The sequence below is a fragment of the Mchenga conophoros genome, linkage group LG3 (genome assembly GCF_057382185.1).
Source record: "Mchenga conophoros isolate Kocher_MC1m ecotype Shallow Benthic linkage group LG3, M_conophoros_male_GT1.1, whole genome shotgun sequence".
NCBI classification, from domain to species: domain Eukaryota; kingdom Metazoa; phylum Chordata; class Actinopteri; order Cichliformes; family Cichlidae; genus Mchenga; species Mchenga conophoros.
The window spans coordinates 26,710,407-26,727,257 of record NC_140528.1 but is presented as its reverse complement, the minus strand read 5'-3'; the positions used below and the strand labels follow the sequence as shown (position 1 = coordinate 26,727,257).

General features: G+C 42.1%; 1 protein-coding gene across 1 annotated transcript; it reads right to left on the bottom strand.

Moving 5' to 3' along the window:
* Window positions 1-764: 764 nt before the first annotated feature.
* LOC146577927 (NACHT, LRR and PYD domains-containing protein 3-like) lies at window positions 765-15,339 on the bottom strand. Its single transcript, XM_085268478.1, has 6 exons — window positions 13,695-15,339; window positions 11,500-11,670; window positions 9,848-10,021; window positions 7,503-7,679; window positions 1,809-1,982; window positions 765-1,302 (listed from the first exon to the last, which is right to left on the bottom strand). Exons 1-6 carry the CDS (start codon window positions 15,080-15,082, stop codon window positions 1,287-1,289), a joined length of 2,100 nt encoding a protein of 699 aa, XP_085124604.1. The 5' UTR covers window positions 15,083-15,339; the 3' UTR covers window positions 765-1,286.
* Between the last annotated feature and the right edge of the window lie 1,512 nt (window positions 15,340-16,851).

Sequence of the window (16,851 nt, the reverse complement as noted above, 5' to 3'; positions counted from 1 at the left end):
AGTCCCAAATCCTGACAACAGCGCACACACACACACTGTGGTTGTGATGATGTCACAAACACACACCTGGGGAGTCCAGTGTGCTCTAAGCAGGAAGCAACAATGAGGTCATGGGACTTTGACCTCCTCATTAATACAAAACACATGAAGGAAGAAATTATCTGTAGAGACCAAACCAGTTTGAGTCTATGGGGACTGAGTCACTGCTGCCTCTGCTGGATGTCAGAAGAACTGCAGGGATCACCTTCATTGTTGTTTTTGTCTTCATCTGATCACTGAGCGCATTTGGACTTATTTCACTGTTCAGGACATTTTTGATGTGTCTTAATGTCACGCTAGGAGTGACAGGAAGTGACCTATACCCTGCTTGATAAAATAAAAGCTCTTTTTAATCGGAGTGCAGCATCGAGTCTGTGAAACTTCAGGACTATTGATCAGGTTCAGTTAATCAATCACAAGCTGTTTGTGGACAGAGTGGTGCTGGAGCAAAGATCACGGGTTCATTTAAAGGTCAAATGTGAGTCTCCTGTGTTAAAAGCCGCCTCACTGCCCAGTTAAACAGCAAAGATTAAAAATGAGTCAAAGGTTTCAGTCACAGACGAGAAGCTCGTGTTGTGTCTTTTCTCCCAGCTGTTCTTCATCTCACCTCACTTCTCCGATCCGTGTTTCCAGGTATTTCTGAGGCTGCTTTAAAGGTCTGGATCAGATCCACAAGAGAGAAAAGCAGGAACAGATACAGTCCAAGTCATTCATTTGATTCCAGTCAACACATTTATTGATCATTAGTAGCCACATTAAAAATTAAGCACTGATTCATCCACTAAGGCTCAAACTGCACATATCCATGAAAACATGATATTTATCTTATAAAACATGATGTTTATTATTCAAAGGTGTTTGGAAGCCTTTCCAGGTGAGTTTGATCCAGGAGGGTCTGAAGCCAGAGTGAGACAGAGACTGTGCAGAGACTGTAGAAGGACAGAGCAGCAGCAGAGCAGTCCAGATACACTGATGATCCTGTCAGATCCAGAGGGACACACAGGGCTGATGCTGGAGTCTACATTGTGTCTGACAGTGGAGCTGTTCTCAGAGCAGTTCACTCTGCAGCACTGACAGTCATCTGCACTTCATTCCTCTTTCAATCACTGCTGGATGAAGCTCTCCTCTCCTCCTCCCAGTAACATGGCCCAGTCAGAGCGTCTCTACACACAAGCTGCTGCTGCTGCTTCAACCTCTCTGGATCATCAGGACACAGCTGCTCCTCTCTCAGCAACACACCATCCTATTTACAACCAGCTCCACCTGCAGAGAGAAGGAAGAGCAGAGGAGATAAACGAGTGTTTCCAGAGACTCTTCATCAGCTGTCAGTGATGCAGCACATCCAGTATAAAGAGCAGCAGGGACGTCAGTGCTGGGACTGTACTAGGACTCATTGTTGCTTCACTTTTTCTAATCTTTGGATTTTTATTGAAGTTGATGAAAATGTTTTTGACTCCTAGTTTGAGTTTGGACTTTCATTCATTAGAAGAACCTTGGTGTTTCCACTCTGAGCTCTGTAGGAACCCCAACAATCCAGATGGACGGTTCCAGCTGTTAACTGGTGGAATACCAGCCAAACATCTGCTCTGCACAAAAGGCAGAAACAGGAAGTGTTTGTGTCCAATCCTGAAGGCTGTCACCATTCTCCTCCCACAGCTTCACTGAGAAGCTGCAGCTTTACAGGAAACACTGCATCTTTGTTTCATACTGACTGTGTTTAGTACAATACTGCTGACAGCACCACCCACTCACTCCAACACTCTACTGACCTCAGAGTCTCCAATCTGTAGTCTGGACTCTCCTTAAGATCACACAGCTGCTTCACGTCTGGATCCTTCAGGTTGTTTCCTCTCAGGTCCAGGTCTCTCAGATGGGAGGGGTTGGACTTTAGCGCTGCTGCCAGATAATCACAGCTTATCTTTGACAAACCACAGTTCCACAATCTGCATAAAGAATTAAAGAAAGTTTATTAGACAAAGTGCTTGAAATCATTCAGTGTTTCATAATCTGTTCAGAGCTGAAGAAGGTTCAGAATGTAGAAGTGTAATAAAATGGAAACTCCAAACAGCTGAAGCCAGCAGGAAACAGCTTCAAACAAGAAACTGTGCAGAGTTTTCAGACCATATGCCCCAATGCAGCCAGTTGGATTTTGGAGTTTTGAATCTCTGTTCTGTGACTAAGTCCTTGAATCATTTCTTCCAGTCGGTCCCACAAGACAGACTAAGTGTTGGACATGTGTTGTGGCTCCATCTTGGGAGCTTCTAAATGTGATGTGTTGGCCGCTCTGGGTCTGTCAGATCACAGTACTGAAGAGAGCTCAAACTGGGCACACAGTGGTTCTAGACTTGACCCGAGATTGTCTGAAACTGACTGGGAGATTTTTACACATGTTCCACTCCTCCTTGGAACAACAGGAAGTCCTAATCATATGGAAACAAAGGTTTAGTGTCTTATGGCATTCAGTGATGATGGTGCTGTGGCCCCACCACCTCCACCTCTTTTGAAAGGAACTAACTGTAATCTGAAGCTTCAAATGGAACTAAGACTTCCTCCACTAGGTGGCAGTGTCTGATGAGAAAGTGCTAGTGTAGCTGGTCTGTAGTCAAAAACAGGAAAATGCAGGATTTGGGCTGAAATGACAAAAAACAAACTAAAAACCAGCAACAAACAACTTAAACATAAACAATCACAAAGAAAGAACAATACAGTATCCACATCTGAACCAAAGAGTAAAACAGTGAAATGTGGATTATTAAATATTAGGTCTCTCTCCTCCAAGTCTCGGTTAGTACATGACTTAATAATTGATCAACAAATTGATTTACTCTGCCTTACAGAAACCTGGTTGCAGCAGGATGATTATGTTAGTTTAAATGAATCAACACCCCCGAGCCATTCTAACTACCAGAAATCCCGAAGCACAGGCCGGGGGGGAGGTGTGGCAGCAATTTTTCACACCAGCCTATTAATTAATGAAAGACCAAGACAGACTTTTAATTCATTCGAAGGCCTGATGCTTAACATTGTCCACCCCAGCTGTGAAACTCAGAAACCAGTCTTACTTGTTATCATCTATTATCCACCTGGGCTTTACACAGAGTTTCTGTCTGATTTCTCAGACTTTATATCTAATTTAGTTCTGAGCTCAGATAAAATAATTATTGTGGGTGATTTTAACATCCATGTAGATGCTAAAAATGACAGCCTCAACATGGCATTTAATCTGTTATTAGACTCAATTGGTTTCTCTCAAAATGTAAAAGAACCCACCCACCACTTTAATCACACTCTAGATCTTGTTTTAACATATGGCATCGAACCTGAACATTTAACAGTGTTTCCTGAAAACCCTCTCCTGTCTGATCATTTCCTGATAACATTTACTTTTACAATAATTGATTACACAGCGGTGAAGAGTAGACTTTATCAAAGTAGATGTCTTTCTGAAAGCACTGTAACTAAGTTTAAGAATATAATCCACCCACTGTTATCATCTCCAATGCCCTGTACCAACACAGAGCAGAGCAGCTATCTGAACGCTACCCCAACAGAGGTCGATTATCTTGTTAATAATTTCACCTCCTCACTACGTACGACTCTGGATACTGTAGCTCCTGTGAAAACTAAGGCCTCAAATCAGAAGTACCTGACTCCGTGGTATAATTCTCAAACACGTAGCCTAAAGCAGATGACTCGTAATCTGGAGAGGAAATGGCGTGTCACAAATCTAGAGGATCATCATTTAGCCTGGAGAAATAGTTTGCTGCTTTATAAGAAAGCCCTCCGCAAAGCCAGAACATCTTACTATTCATCACTGATTGAAGAAAATAAGAACAACCCCAGGTTTCTCTTCAGCTCTGTAGCCAGGCTGACAAACAGTCAGAGCTCTTTTGAGCCAACCATCCCTTTAACCTTAACTAGTAATGACTTCATGAACTTCTTCACAAATAAAATTTTTATCATTAGAGAAAAAATGACCAATAATCATCCCACAGATGTAATATTATCTACAGTTACTCTTAGTACCATTGATGTTAAGTTAGACTCTTTTTCTCCAATTGATCTTTCTGAGTTAACTTCAATAATTACTTCCTCCAAACCATCAACGTGTCTTTTAGACCCCATTCCTACAAAACTGCTCAAAGAAGTCCTGCCATTAATTAATTCTTCGATCTTAAATATGATCAACCTATCTCTAATAATCGGCTATGTACCACAGGCCTTCAAGCTGGCTGTAGTTAAACCTTTACTCAAAAAGCCATCTCTAGACCCAGCAGTCTTAGCTAATTATAGGCCAATCTCCAACCTTCCTTTCATATCAAAAATCCTTGAAAGAGTAGTTGTCAAACAGCTAACAGATCATCTGCAGAGGAATGGTTTATTTGAAGAGTTTCAGTCAGGTTTCAGAGCTCATCACAGCACAGAAACAGCTTTAGTGAAGGTTACAAATGATCTTCTTATGGCCTCTGACAGTGGACTCATCTCTGTGCTTGTCCTGCTAGACCTCAGTGCAGCGTTCGATACTGTTGACCATAATATCCTATTAGAGCGATTAGAACATGCTGTAGGTATTACAGGTACTGCACTGCAGTGGTTTGTATCATATCTATCTAATAGACTCCAGTTTGTGCATGTAAATGGAGAGTCCTCTTCACACACTGAGGTTAATTATGGAGTTCCACAGGGTTCAGTGGTAGGACCAATTCTGTTTACATTATACATGCTTCCCTTAGGCAGCATCATTAGAAGACATAGCATACATTTTCACTGCTATGCAGATGACACCCAGCTCTATCTGTCCATGAAGCCAGATAACACACACCAATTAGTTAAACTGCAGGAATGTCTTAAAGACATAAAGACCTGGATGGCCGCTAACTTTCTGCTTCTTAATTCAGATAAAACTGAGGTTATTGTACTCGGCCCTGAAAAGCTTAGAAATATGGTATCTAAGCAGATTCTTACTCTGGATGGCATTACCTTGGCCTCCAGTAACGCGGTGAGGAACCTTGGAGTCATTTTTGACCAGGACATGTCCTTCAACGCACATATTAAACAAATATGTAAGACTGCTTTCTTCCATTTGTGCAACATCTCTAAAGTTAGAAATATCCTGTCTCAGAGTGACGCTGAAAAACTAGTTCATGCATTTATTACTTCCAGGCTGGACTACTGTAATTCATTATTATCAGGATGTCCAAAAAACTCCCTGAAAAGCCTTCAGCTAATCCAAAATTCTGCAGCAAGAGTCCTGACAGGGACTAGAAAGAGAGAGCATATTTCTCCTGTTTTGGCTTCCCTTCATTGGCTTCCTGTTAAATCCAGAATTGAATTCAAAATCCTGCTCCTCACATACAAGGTCTTAAATAATCAGGCCCCATCTTATCTTAATGACCTTGTAGTACCATATCACCCTATTAGAGCGCTCCGCTCTTGCTCTGCAGGCCTACTTGTTGTTCCTAGAGTATTTAAAAGTAGAATGGGAGGGAGAGCCTTCAGTTTTCAGGCCCCTCTTCTGTGGAACCAGCTTCCAGTTTGGATTCAGGAGACAGACACTATCTCTACTTTCAAGATCAGGCTTAAAACTTTCCTTTTTGCTAAAGCATATAGTTAGGGCTGGACCAGGTGACCCTGAATCCTCCCTTAGTTATGCTGCAATAGATGTAGTCTGCCAGGGGATTCCCATGATGCATTGAGTTTTTCCTTTCCAGTCACCTTTCTCACTCACTATGTATTAATAGACCTCTCTGCATTGACTCATATCTGTTATTAACCTCTGTCTCTCTTCCACAGCATGTCTTTATCCTGTCTTCCTTCTCTGACCCCAACCGGTCGCAGCAGATGGCTGCCCCTCCCTGAGCCTGGTTCTGCCGGAGGTTTCTTCCTGTTAAAAGGGAGTTTTTCCTTCCCACTGTCGCCAAAGTGCTTGCTCATAGGGGGTCATATGATTGTTGGGTTTTTCTCTGTATCTATGAAGCGCCTTGAGGCGACTTTTGTTGTGATTTGGCGCTATATAAATAAAATTGAATTGAATTGAAATGGCGAAAAGTGGCAGAGCAAGAAGGTTGTAGGTTGAAGCTTGTTGGCCTTTCTTTGGAGGTTGGATGTTTCCCGTCAGTCCAATGAAACGCTGCTTAGGTTCATTGGTGCTTCTACATTGGCTGTAGGTGTGGATGTGAGAGAGTGCTTCTCTGTCTCTCTCTGTTTGCCCTGTGATGGACTGCTCCCCTGCGTAGGTGGACCACGCATCTTGCCCGATGACAGCTAGAGCACAGGCTCTAGGCAGCACGGTGGCACGGTGGTTAGCACTGTTGCTGCACAGCAAGAAGGTCCTGAGTTCAATTCTACCATCAGGCCGGGGTCTTTCTGTGTGCAGTTTGCATGTTCTCCCCGTGTTTGCGTGGGTTCTCTCCGGGTACTCCGGCTTCCTCCCACCGTCCAAAGACATGCAGCTTGTGGGGATAGGTTAATTGGATAATCCACATTGCCACTAGGTGTGAATGTGCGAGTGAATGTGAGTGCGAATGGTTGTCTGTCCCTGTGTTTTGGCCCTGCGACAGACTGGCGACCTGTCCAGGGTGTACCCCGCCTCTCGCCCTGTGACAGCTGGGATAGGCTCCAGCGCCCCCCGCAACCCTGAAAAGGATAAGCGGAAGCGAATGGATGGATGGATGGATTTGTGGCCTGAAATTCCCCAGTTAGCAGTTTGGTAGATAACTATGACATGGTAATCACATCCAGCAGCTGTATTCTAACTGTAAGCTGAGCCGTGCTAAGCCAAAGCACTGGCACTTTTTAATATACAAATTACAACATTTAATAGAAACTTATTGGTCAGCATATTATTAGCCTGCTGTTAACTTCATTCCACAGAAAACTGAGAGAATATAACAGAGTTGATAAAGAATAAAGAGAAATGTGCTGATTTAAAGCCTTTGAAGTGCTTAAGATGATCTCTGTCCACTTATGTCCACTCATTCATTAAGTTATGTAAGCTATCTAATGCAGCTTTGATCGTCACAGTCTGCCTTATGAAACTCATTCTAACCCTGAATGTCAGAGTGCTCCTCCTTCTCTTTTCCCATCATTCATGCTGGCATTGGAGGAGATTTGGATTTTGGATTGTGTTTTGGATGATGTGTGTATGTTTGTGTTGGACTGCTGTTTGTAAAGCAAATTGCCATTTTGGTTTGGATTTCAGTGTCACTCAGACTTTAAGGTGGAATGAAGAGTTTTAGAGTTTCGCAGTGAATTATCCAGTGGAGGATTTTTCTTGTTCTCAGAAGGTTTGAAATGTGAACATTGTTCTGCTGCAGTCAATGGACTAAACCAGAGAAGAAGAAGACAGACTTTACCATGAAGATCCTCAGTGTGGATCAGTATCAGCCTTATGTCTGCAGTTTAGTGTCAGCACAACTTTCACATCATATTCATCTCAGCACAAGTAAAACATGGTGAATGACCTCAGAGTTTCAAGTCCACATCCTGGTCTCTCCAGAAAACCACACAGCTGCTTCACTCCTGAATCCTGCAGCTTGTTGTTCTCACTCAGGTCCAGCTCTCTTAGATTAGAGGGGTTGGACTTCAGCGCTGCTGCCAGACAATCACAGCTGATGTCTGACAAACCACAGCTCATCAATCTGTACAAAGAAGGAAAGATTTACGTTTTTTAGACAAAGTGTGTGCTTGAAGCCATTCAGTATTTCATAATCTGTTCAGAGCTGAAGAAGGTTCAGATGTAGAAGTTTAGAAAAAGGAAACTCCAAACAATTTAAGTCAACTGTAAGCAGCTTCAAACAAACACAAGAGAAAAAAAATCTGAATTTTTCACATTAAAGTTGTAAATTTATCATAAAAACATGAAGAGTGATTAAGCTTTAATGCATGAAATTAAAAAACAAACAGAGTACAAAACAAAGAAAACAAATTCAGGAGGCCGACTATGAGATGCCGTAAGGGACGTTATTACTGAAACGCTCTCACACACATTACTGAGAAACCAAGGCATTTCAGTTGAACAGAAAGGCATTTCAGTTGAACAGGAAGTTGTTTCTTGACAAGGAAACTGAAGGAAAAAGTGGTAGATTTCAAACAAACCACTACACAGATGTCTACTCAGCAACCTGCTAGGAGCCTAAGTGAAGCAGCTGCATTACTTAACAATATATAAGCCTCAGCATAAGTCAAAATTTAGAATAGCAGATGGAATTATTCTTGTTTTTTTGGGATATGTGCTTTTTGTCTTTTTTAGCAAAGAAAGAAAATATCTTAAAATCATTATTAAAACCAGGAAGAGAAGGCTTAGCGTTCCTCCATTTAGCACAATGGATGTGATATTTACTCAATGTAACCATACTGTTGTAACTATGACATATTTTGTCTTTGAAGAAACTACTAATAAATCTATTATTGCATTTTCATCACACAGCTGACATTTCCCTGGCAATAAATTTGGGAGCGCTGATGAGAAATTATTGTATATCATAACATTTTTAATCAAATGAAGCAGAGGCAGTGGGACCAGTTCACAAAATTTGTTATATTCTCTTTGAGAACAGTTTAGACAATATTTTTCCGAAAAGTATGTCTAACTCAGAATGACACCGTTATCATCAACAAATCTGTTATGAATATTGTCATGGTTCGGCTGTGTGCAGGCAGGCAGAGAGGAAGGACCCAGAATAACCAGCTTTATTGCAGGGGTGACTGAACAGAAAACTAACTATACTGGAAAATAACTAAACTGGCATGCAGGCAAACAGAACACACGGGAAGGTAAGAGGGTGAACAGACGTTAACGACGCGACACTGACACAAAGACACACTGGGCTTAAATACACTGAGGCAGTAATCAAGGGATGAGAGACAGGAGGGGAACACACCTAGGGGAAATCACAACTGATGAGGCAGGGGGAAACGTAAATTGAACACACTCACATAAGACAAGGACCTTCAGAATAAAACAGGAAACTAACAGACATAGAGGACCAGACGAGACACCATGGACAGACAGAGGGACATACGGGCAGAGGAGGCTAAGTACAGGAAAAACCTAAACTAAACATGAGGGCAAGATAACAAAACCTAAACCAGAAATAATAATAATAATAATAATAATAATAATAATAATAATCATCATCATCATCATCATCAGATAGCTAAAGAATCAGAACATAATTATAATCAAAACAGTATCGCCAGAGAATAAGAAATAATCCATAATGCAAAAATAAACCAAAACATAAGAAACTCAAAATGCTGGGTCGAACCAACCCAGGACCACGACAAATATAATCTTTTTGTTTAAACCAGTCGCTCTTGAAAATTGATTTTTGATTGAGTGTAATTACCCTATGATTCCATAAGGTTTAATTATGGGGAGAAGTTGTGGGTATATCTCATTATCTCAGATTTTAACCATTTAATTCTAAGGGTGCCAACCATAAATTCTAATTCTGGAGTTTTGAACCACCTTTATTGTATTCCTTCACAAGCTGAGATGTTTCAACGTAATGGGTTTTATTCCTCCACAAAAATTCAAAAAAGGCTACTTATGTTTATTTGTATCAGGACAAGCAGGGAAGCCATGGACATCTGGACAGTCTATCAGGCTGCCTGAGTCCCCTCACGCATATCAGCCCAGAACTCTGCATTAACTACTGAGTAAGACTTAGAGGATCAGAGATAAAAAGTCTACAAAGAATGGATCAAGACTTCCTGTATAAGGCTCTGTGGACCTATGATCGGCAGTGTCGGGACAACTTTCACATCATATTCATCGCAGCACAACTAAAGCATGGTGACTGACCTCAGAGTTCCAAATCGGCATCGCGGATTCTCCAGAAGAACACACAGCTGCTTCACTCCTATATCCCGCAGCTTGTTGAAGCTCAGGTCCAGGAGTCTCATAAGGTAGGGGTTGTACTTTAGCGCTGCTGCCAGATAATCACAGCTGATGTCTGACAACCCACAGCTCCCCAATCTGTATAAAGAATGAAAGATGTAATTTTATTAGACAAAGTGTGTTCTTGAAATCATTCAGTGTTTCACAAACCACTAAGAGCTGAAGAAGGTTCAGAATGTAGAAGTTTAGAAAATGGAAACTTAAAACAGCTGAAGCCAACAGGAAGCAGCTTCAAACAAACACAACAAGGGAAAAAACTCCGAATGTTTGACATTAAAGTTGTACTTTTATCATACAAATATGAAAAAGACTTGAAAAAATTTGTTTTACATTCCAGAAGCCTCATAGATTCACTTTTAAAGGTGAAGTTGGAAAGGAATAGACATATTCGAAGTCCAACCACACCTTTTTCCAGTCACATTATTAAAACAGACAAACTACAAGCTCATTGTCAGTCCAACGAGTCATTTTCTGACCTAGACTAACAACACTGGTCGTCATGTGCAGCTGGCTGTGAGACCAGTGCTCAGGGACCGTCTACAGAGTGCTACACTGAAAGAACATCACATACAAATTTGCTTCCCGCACTTTCACACAAACATCTATTGTCATTATTTTTACCAAACTCTGTGGAGTCCTTTATTGGAAATTCAAATGGGATTCAAATGGTCAGACAAAAGAGGGTGATGAGGAAATTTGATTAAATGTTGTCATTTTCCTTATATACCAAAGATAATGATTGACAAATGTGTTTTTACAAACTCAGTGATGGACTTTGATCAACAGGATAACCCTGATTGTTAAGGGCATTTTAAGATAAGATAAGATAAGATAAGATAAGATGAACTGTATTTATCCCAAGGGAAATTCTTTTGTCACAAACACTCCTCTTTCAATGGAGCAGCAGCAGTCCATCTGCATCTTAAGGATAAAGGTCACTCTTTCGAGGATGCCAATGTTCACATTTTGGACAGAGAGGACAGATGGTTTGAAAGAGTGAAAGAAGCCATTTATGTCCTCTGTGAGCGACCACCTTTGAACAGAGGCGGTGGCTTATGACACCAACTCTCTGCCATCTATAATCCAGTTTTGAGATCCCTTCCCAGACGCCTTAACGCCCACTCAAATCCTGGGCCATCTGACCTCAGGAAATCGCATGATAGGGTGGGGCCAGGTTTCACAATGTGCTCACCCGAAACCCTGACTGATTGTGACCCACACCCGTTTTCACACCTTGGCTCATGTGATTAGGTAGAGGATCTTCAGGGGGTCCTTTTGTCCCTCTTTGGGGGGTTACTCCCGCTGGGTTTAAATCTAGCCCCCACCGCCATTTGACCTTAGAAGTGAAGAAGCTTCTCGGATGAGAGGTGAAACGTCTTCAAGCAACTTAAAGAAGTCCAGAAGCCTTTCTTTCAAGGCTCCTTAGACTACGATGACCTGGATGACTGAGAACCTTCACAAACATACTCACTTGCAAATTCCAGAAAGGTGGTTGTTTATAGAATAATATTATTCGGACTTTAAATGATCAGCAGTGGGAACGTTTGGATGCTGACCTGAGAGTTTCCAGTATACAATGTGGACTCCGCAGTGCAGCAGACAGAGGCTTCATGCCTGAATCATGCAGGTTGTTGTTACTCAGGTCCAGATCTTTCAGATAGGAGTGTGAGTTGAGAACTGAGGACAGAGCATCACAGCTTCTCTCTGAGAGGTAACAGTGACTCAGTCTGAAAAACAAATGAATTGATTAAATCAGTCAAATGAAACATTTTTTTAAAACCCAGCAATACAATTAATGGTTATCTAAATAGCTTCACAAAAACACAACTATCCCTCTATATCAGCATTTACTCTTTGTAAGCTCCACCTGCTCCACCTTCTGTTTCAGAAGACATGAAAACACACTGTAAATGTAGTAGAAACATTATTGATGGGAAATGTAATCTTCTGAGAGCCATTTGTACATTTTAGAGCCTGATATTGAAATGTAAGTGTGGACAGCAGGGACATTCACAGCAGAAAAGATATAAGAAGATGCCTGTGTTCAGTAAATATTACTATCGTGCCATCAAGAAATACCAAAGGTAGGTAAAACTCTGGTTGTTGCAGCCATCCAGCCATCCATACTTTGTACTACTGTGCTGCAGGTTGTGGCTACATCCACACTATCCTGGATAGATTTGAGAATGGTGTTTTCGTTCACTTATTCACTTTCTGGCTCTTTTAAAATGTCGTGGTTGAGGAAATGTCAAGGAAAAGCACTACGTTTTTTAAATGGACTAACAATGAGTGAATGAAAAAGTACAAAGTTGCAAAAGCGAGTGAGAGTTAAAGAATTTTAAGAAAAGCTATCTGGAGCATCTATAGACTGATATTTATCTTTAATAGGGTTGTCAGAATTGAGAGGAAACAAAAAGACTGCTGTATAATGCCCTCCACTATCTTAGTTTAATTGGTCACATGACTGCATCATATGACTAACATGCGTCATCATTTTAGAAAGTCTCCCTTTTCGCTGTCCACACTGACGCGAAAGCACAGTTTTCAAATGTATCCATTTTTGAAATGCCCATTTCCCTTCTTTTCCCATGTCTTGTGCTTTTATTTCAGTGAACTGAGGATCTGCCGGCGGCCGTGGGACCTCAGATGGTGGGTCGTTTTCAACACTTCCTTTGTTGTAAAGCACCGGGTGAATAGACTGTAGTGGGGGGTCTTTTGTGTGGTTTTCTTTTTGGTCCCTTCTGCTGGTAAGGCCCAGTTGTCTGTTTATTTTAATTTTAATTTGGGACACAGTTTTAGATGACACTGCATTCAGTGCTCTGTCATTGTTGATTTTTCATCTTATTTTATATTAATAAATAAAATTGTGTTAATATTTGAGCGGACCTCAGTGTGCATTTCTGAACCTGTGCAAATGTTGTTGTTTTTTAAATTACATTTCATTTCTAAACGATTTTGTATTTCCTAGAGTGGCGTTGTCATTTTATTACTTTGTTTATAACCCCGCCGACCACTTGGGGCGATCGTGGCTCAAGAGATGGGAGTTCGCCTTGTAATTGGAAGGTTGCTGGTTTGAGCCCCAGCTTGGACAGTCTCGGTCGTTGTGTCCTTTGGGCAAGACACTTCACCCGTTGCCTACTGGTGGTGGTCAGAGGGCCCGGTGGCGCCAGTGTCCGGCAGCCTCGCCTCTGTCAGTGCGCCCCAGGGTGGCTGTGGCTACAATGTAGCTGCCATCACCAGTGTGTGAATGGGTGGATGACTGAATGTAGTGTAAAGTGCTTTGGGGTCCTTAGGGACTAGAAAAGCGCTATACAAATACAGACCATTTACCATTGGTCACATAAGGATATTTCTATGGCTGCAATGAATCCCTGAGTAATTCAAATGCTTTGTTTAATGAAATCCACCACGCATGTAAAAGCAAGAGTTTCCCTAACATTTACGACTAAAAATAGACCTGCAGTAGAAATGTATCTAGGAGCATGTATGTGAATATAAAGTATTGTAACATTAGGCACGTACAGCCCTGGTGTTTAAACAAAGACTGATAACACAACAGCAGCAGTGATGATCACAGTTTATGTAGGATTCAACGTCTTGAGCACACTGATGAGTTCTTGAGCCATCAAAGAGGTTTCAGTTGTATTGGAAAAAATTTCAAGACTTTAGGATATGAATTCATAGAAAGATAGAAAGAATTACTAAATTTATTTCACCAATAAATTAAACACAAGAGTGCAAATGTACTTACAGAGCCTTGTTGGAGGCTTTGACAACTGGCAGCAGCCTCAGAAGAGCCTCCTCTGAAGCAGAGTATTTCTTCAGGTCAAACACATCCAGATCTTTTTCTGATGACATTAAGATGAAGACCAGAGCTGACCACTGAGCAGGAGACAGTTTATCTGTTGAGAGACTTCCTGATCTCAGGGACTGTTGGATCTCCTCCACTAGAGAATGATCATTCAGTTCATTCAGACAGTGGAACAGATTGATGCTTTTCTCTGCAGACAGATTCTCACTGAGCTTCTTCTTGATGTACTGGATTGTTTCCTGATTGGTCTGTGAGTTACTTCCTGTCTGTGTCAGCAGGCCTTGTAGGAGAGTCTGATTGGTCTGCAGTGAAAGACCCAGGAGGAAGCGGAGGAACAAGTCCAGGTGTCCATTTGGACTCTGTAAGGCCTTGTTCACAGCACTCTGGTGGAGAGATGGTTTAAACCACCAGGAGGTTGTTTGTTGTTCTTCCAGCAGATTGAGTCCAGAGTTGATGAAGGTCAGATGGGCATGAAGAGCAGCCAGAAACTCCTGAACACTCAGATGGATGAAGCAGAACACCTTGTCCTGGTACAGTCCTCTCTCCTCTTTAAAGATCTGTGTGAACACTCCTGAGTACACTGAGGCTGCTCTGATATCGATGCCACACTCTGTCAGGTCTGATTCATAGAAGATTGGGTTTCCTTTCTGCAGCTGATGAAAAGCCAGTTTTCCCAGAGACTCCATCATCTTCCTGCTCTCTGGACTCCAGTGTGGATCTGTCTCAGCTCCTCCATCATACTTGACCTTCTTCACTTTGGCCTGAACCACCAGGAAGTGGATGAACATCTCAGTCAGGGTCTTGGGCAGCTGTCCTCCCTCTCTGGTTTCCAGAACATCCTCCAGAACTGTAGCAGTGATCCAGCAGAAGACTGGGATGTGGCACATGATGTGGAGGCTTCGTGATGTCTTGATGTGAGAGATGATCCTGCTGGCCTGCTTCTCGTCGCTCACTTTCTTCTTGAAGTACTCCTCCTTCTGTGGGTCAGTGAAGCCTCGGACCTCTGTCACCATGCCAACACAGTCAGAAGGGATCTGATTGGCTGCTGCAGGTCGTGTGGTTATCCAGAGGCGAGCAGAGGGAAGCAGGTTCCCCCTGATGAGGTTTATCAGCAGCGCATCCAATGAGGTGGACTTTCTAGGGTCACTGGATGCATGACCACCTGGTATGGCAACAGCACCGCCTACAACTGCAAAGCTCTCCAGCGAGTAGTGCGGTGCTCTGAACGGATAATTGGAGGTGAGCTTCCCTCCCTCCAAGACATCTACAGGAAGCGGTGCCTGAGGAAAGCGGGGAGGATCATCAAGGACTCCAGTCACCCCAGCCATAAACTGTTCAGACTACTTCCATCAGGAAGGAGGTTCTGCAGCATCCGGTCCCGTACCAGCAGACTGAGAGACAGCTTTTTCCATCAGGCCATCAGACTGCTGAACACTTCATAGACACCTCAGCTTCACTACTGGAACTTCAACACTATGCACTCCATACTGTACAGTAATGCCACTGTTTTGCACATGTCTCACTCTGTATATTTTATATAATTATTATTGTTTACTCTATTTAATTTGTAAAAATGTGTATACACACACACACACACACACACACACACACACACACACACACACGTAGAAAAACATTTAGTATACACATCCAGAAATGCATACACTATTATATATTGTACATATATTTATTAGTTTCAGATGTAGCCATTCTTGTATTTTGCTTGTTTACGTTATTGTATTTTGCACAACTCTGTTGCTTGTGAAGCTCGCACACAAGAATTTCACTCACATGTGCTGTACCAATGTACCTGCACATGTGATGTGACAATAAAAGTGATTTGATTTGATTTGAAACACACACAGTTTGTTGTGTGTGAATAAATCCAACATGAGCTGAACAAACAGTAAAGTTCCTAAAGACAAACTGTTAAAGGAGGAAACGAAGCAAACTTACAGTTTCTTCACACCAACAACAAGCTCCACTCCACGAAGTTCAGGAAGTGAAAGTAAACTTTGAGCCTAATGCGGCGTTTGCGGACAGTCGGAAGCATCAAAACGCTGTGCTGCGTTCAGATAAACCTCGGAAATTCCTAAACCTCTTGCAGGTCGTGATTTAGTTTTCCCGTTTAAAACACAAACATATGTCATCACTTTGTTGTTCTTCTTCCTGCAGCATTTGAATGTTTCAGTACTAAACTGATGTTTCTTCAAAGCTCATTTCAACCTGTTGAAGTAATGAATAAAAAGGGCAGACTGAGTGTGAGAGCCAAAGTGAATCTTTTGTGTCTTTGTAGTGGTAGCGTAGGTGTTTAGATTTCCCTGCACCTCAGGTGATTGCATGAGGGCGTGGTCCTATTCTCAAATGATATAAGTTCATAGATGCTGTGACAGAGTTACACCGTCCCGAGCCGCCGACAGCTGATCTGGGCGCATACACGCACCACCACCATTAGTTTTTACAATTACCGTGGCTGCGGCGACCGGGCAGATAAACAAAAAGGGGTGAGAGGTATATTTTGAGCAGCGCAGAGGGTGGCCAGCATATTTTCCCACTTACCTTCAATAAAGCCGGTAGCGGAGACTCGCTGTGATCGCCGATTATACGGGGGTTATGCAAGCCGATGGTATGGTGTTCCGCTTGAAGGGTCACGTGAACTGCATTATTCTTTTGGTTTGTTTGGTGTTATTGTGAAACACTGTAGGCTGCCTGGAAGTGGCCATAAATGTCTGTATATACATATATGTATTGTAGGAATACAGCGGGAAATAAGCTGAGGGGGAAAGACGGTTTGATAAAAGAAATAATAAAGAGATGACTATTACGCCTAGTGGGAGGGGCTATGGGGTATAAGAGAAGGCGGTCAGGGCCCACCTGTTGTCTTTTTTCCAGTGAGCTGTTACAGAGAGGGTAACATGCAGACTGTGTTTTGTATATGGATGTTTGTTGTGCTGACTTAAGTCAGTTCTATTTTCTTTGTAAATAACTTTTTGTGCACCTGGGAAGCCGGCAGAATAAATAAATTATCCACACTGAATGCTTTCCGATAGTGATGGCCAAATGAAGCTTTCCGAAGCACTGAAGCTTGTATTGAAAA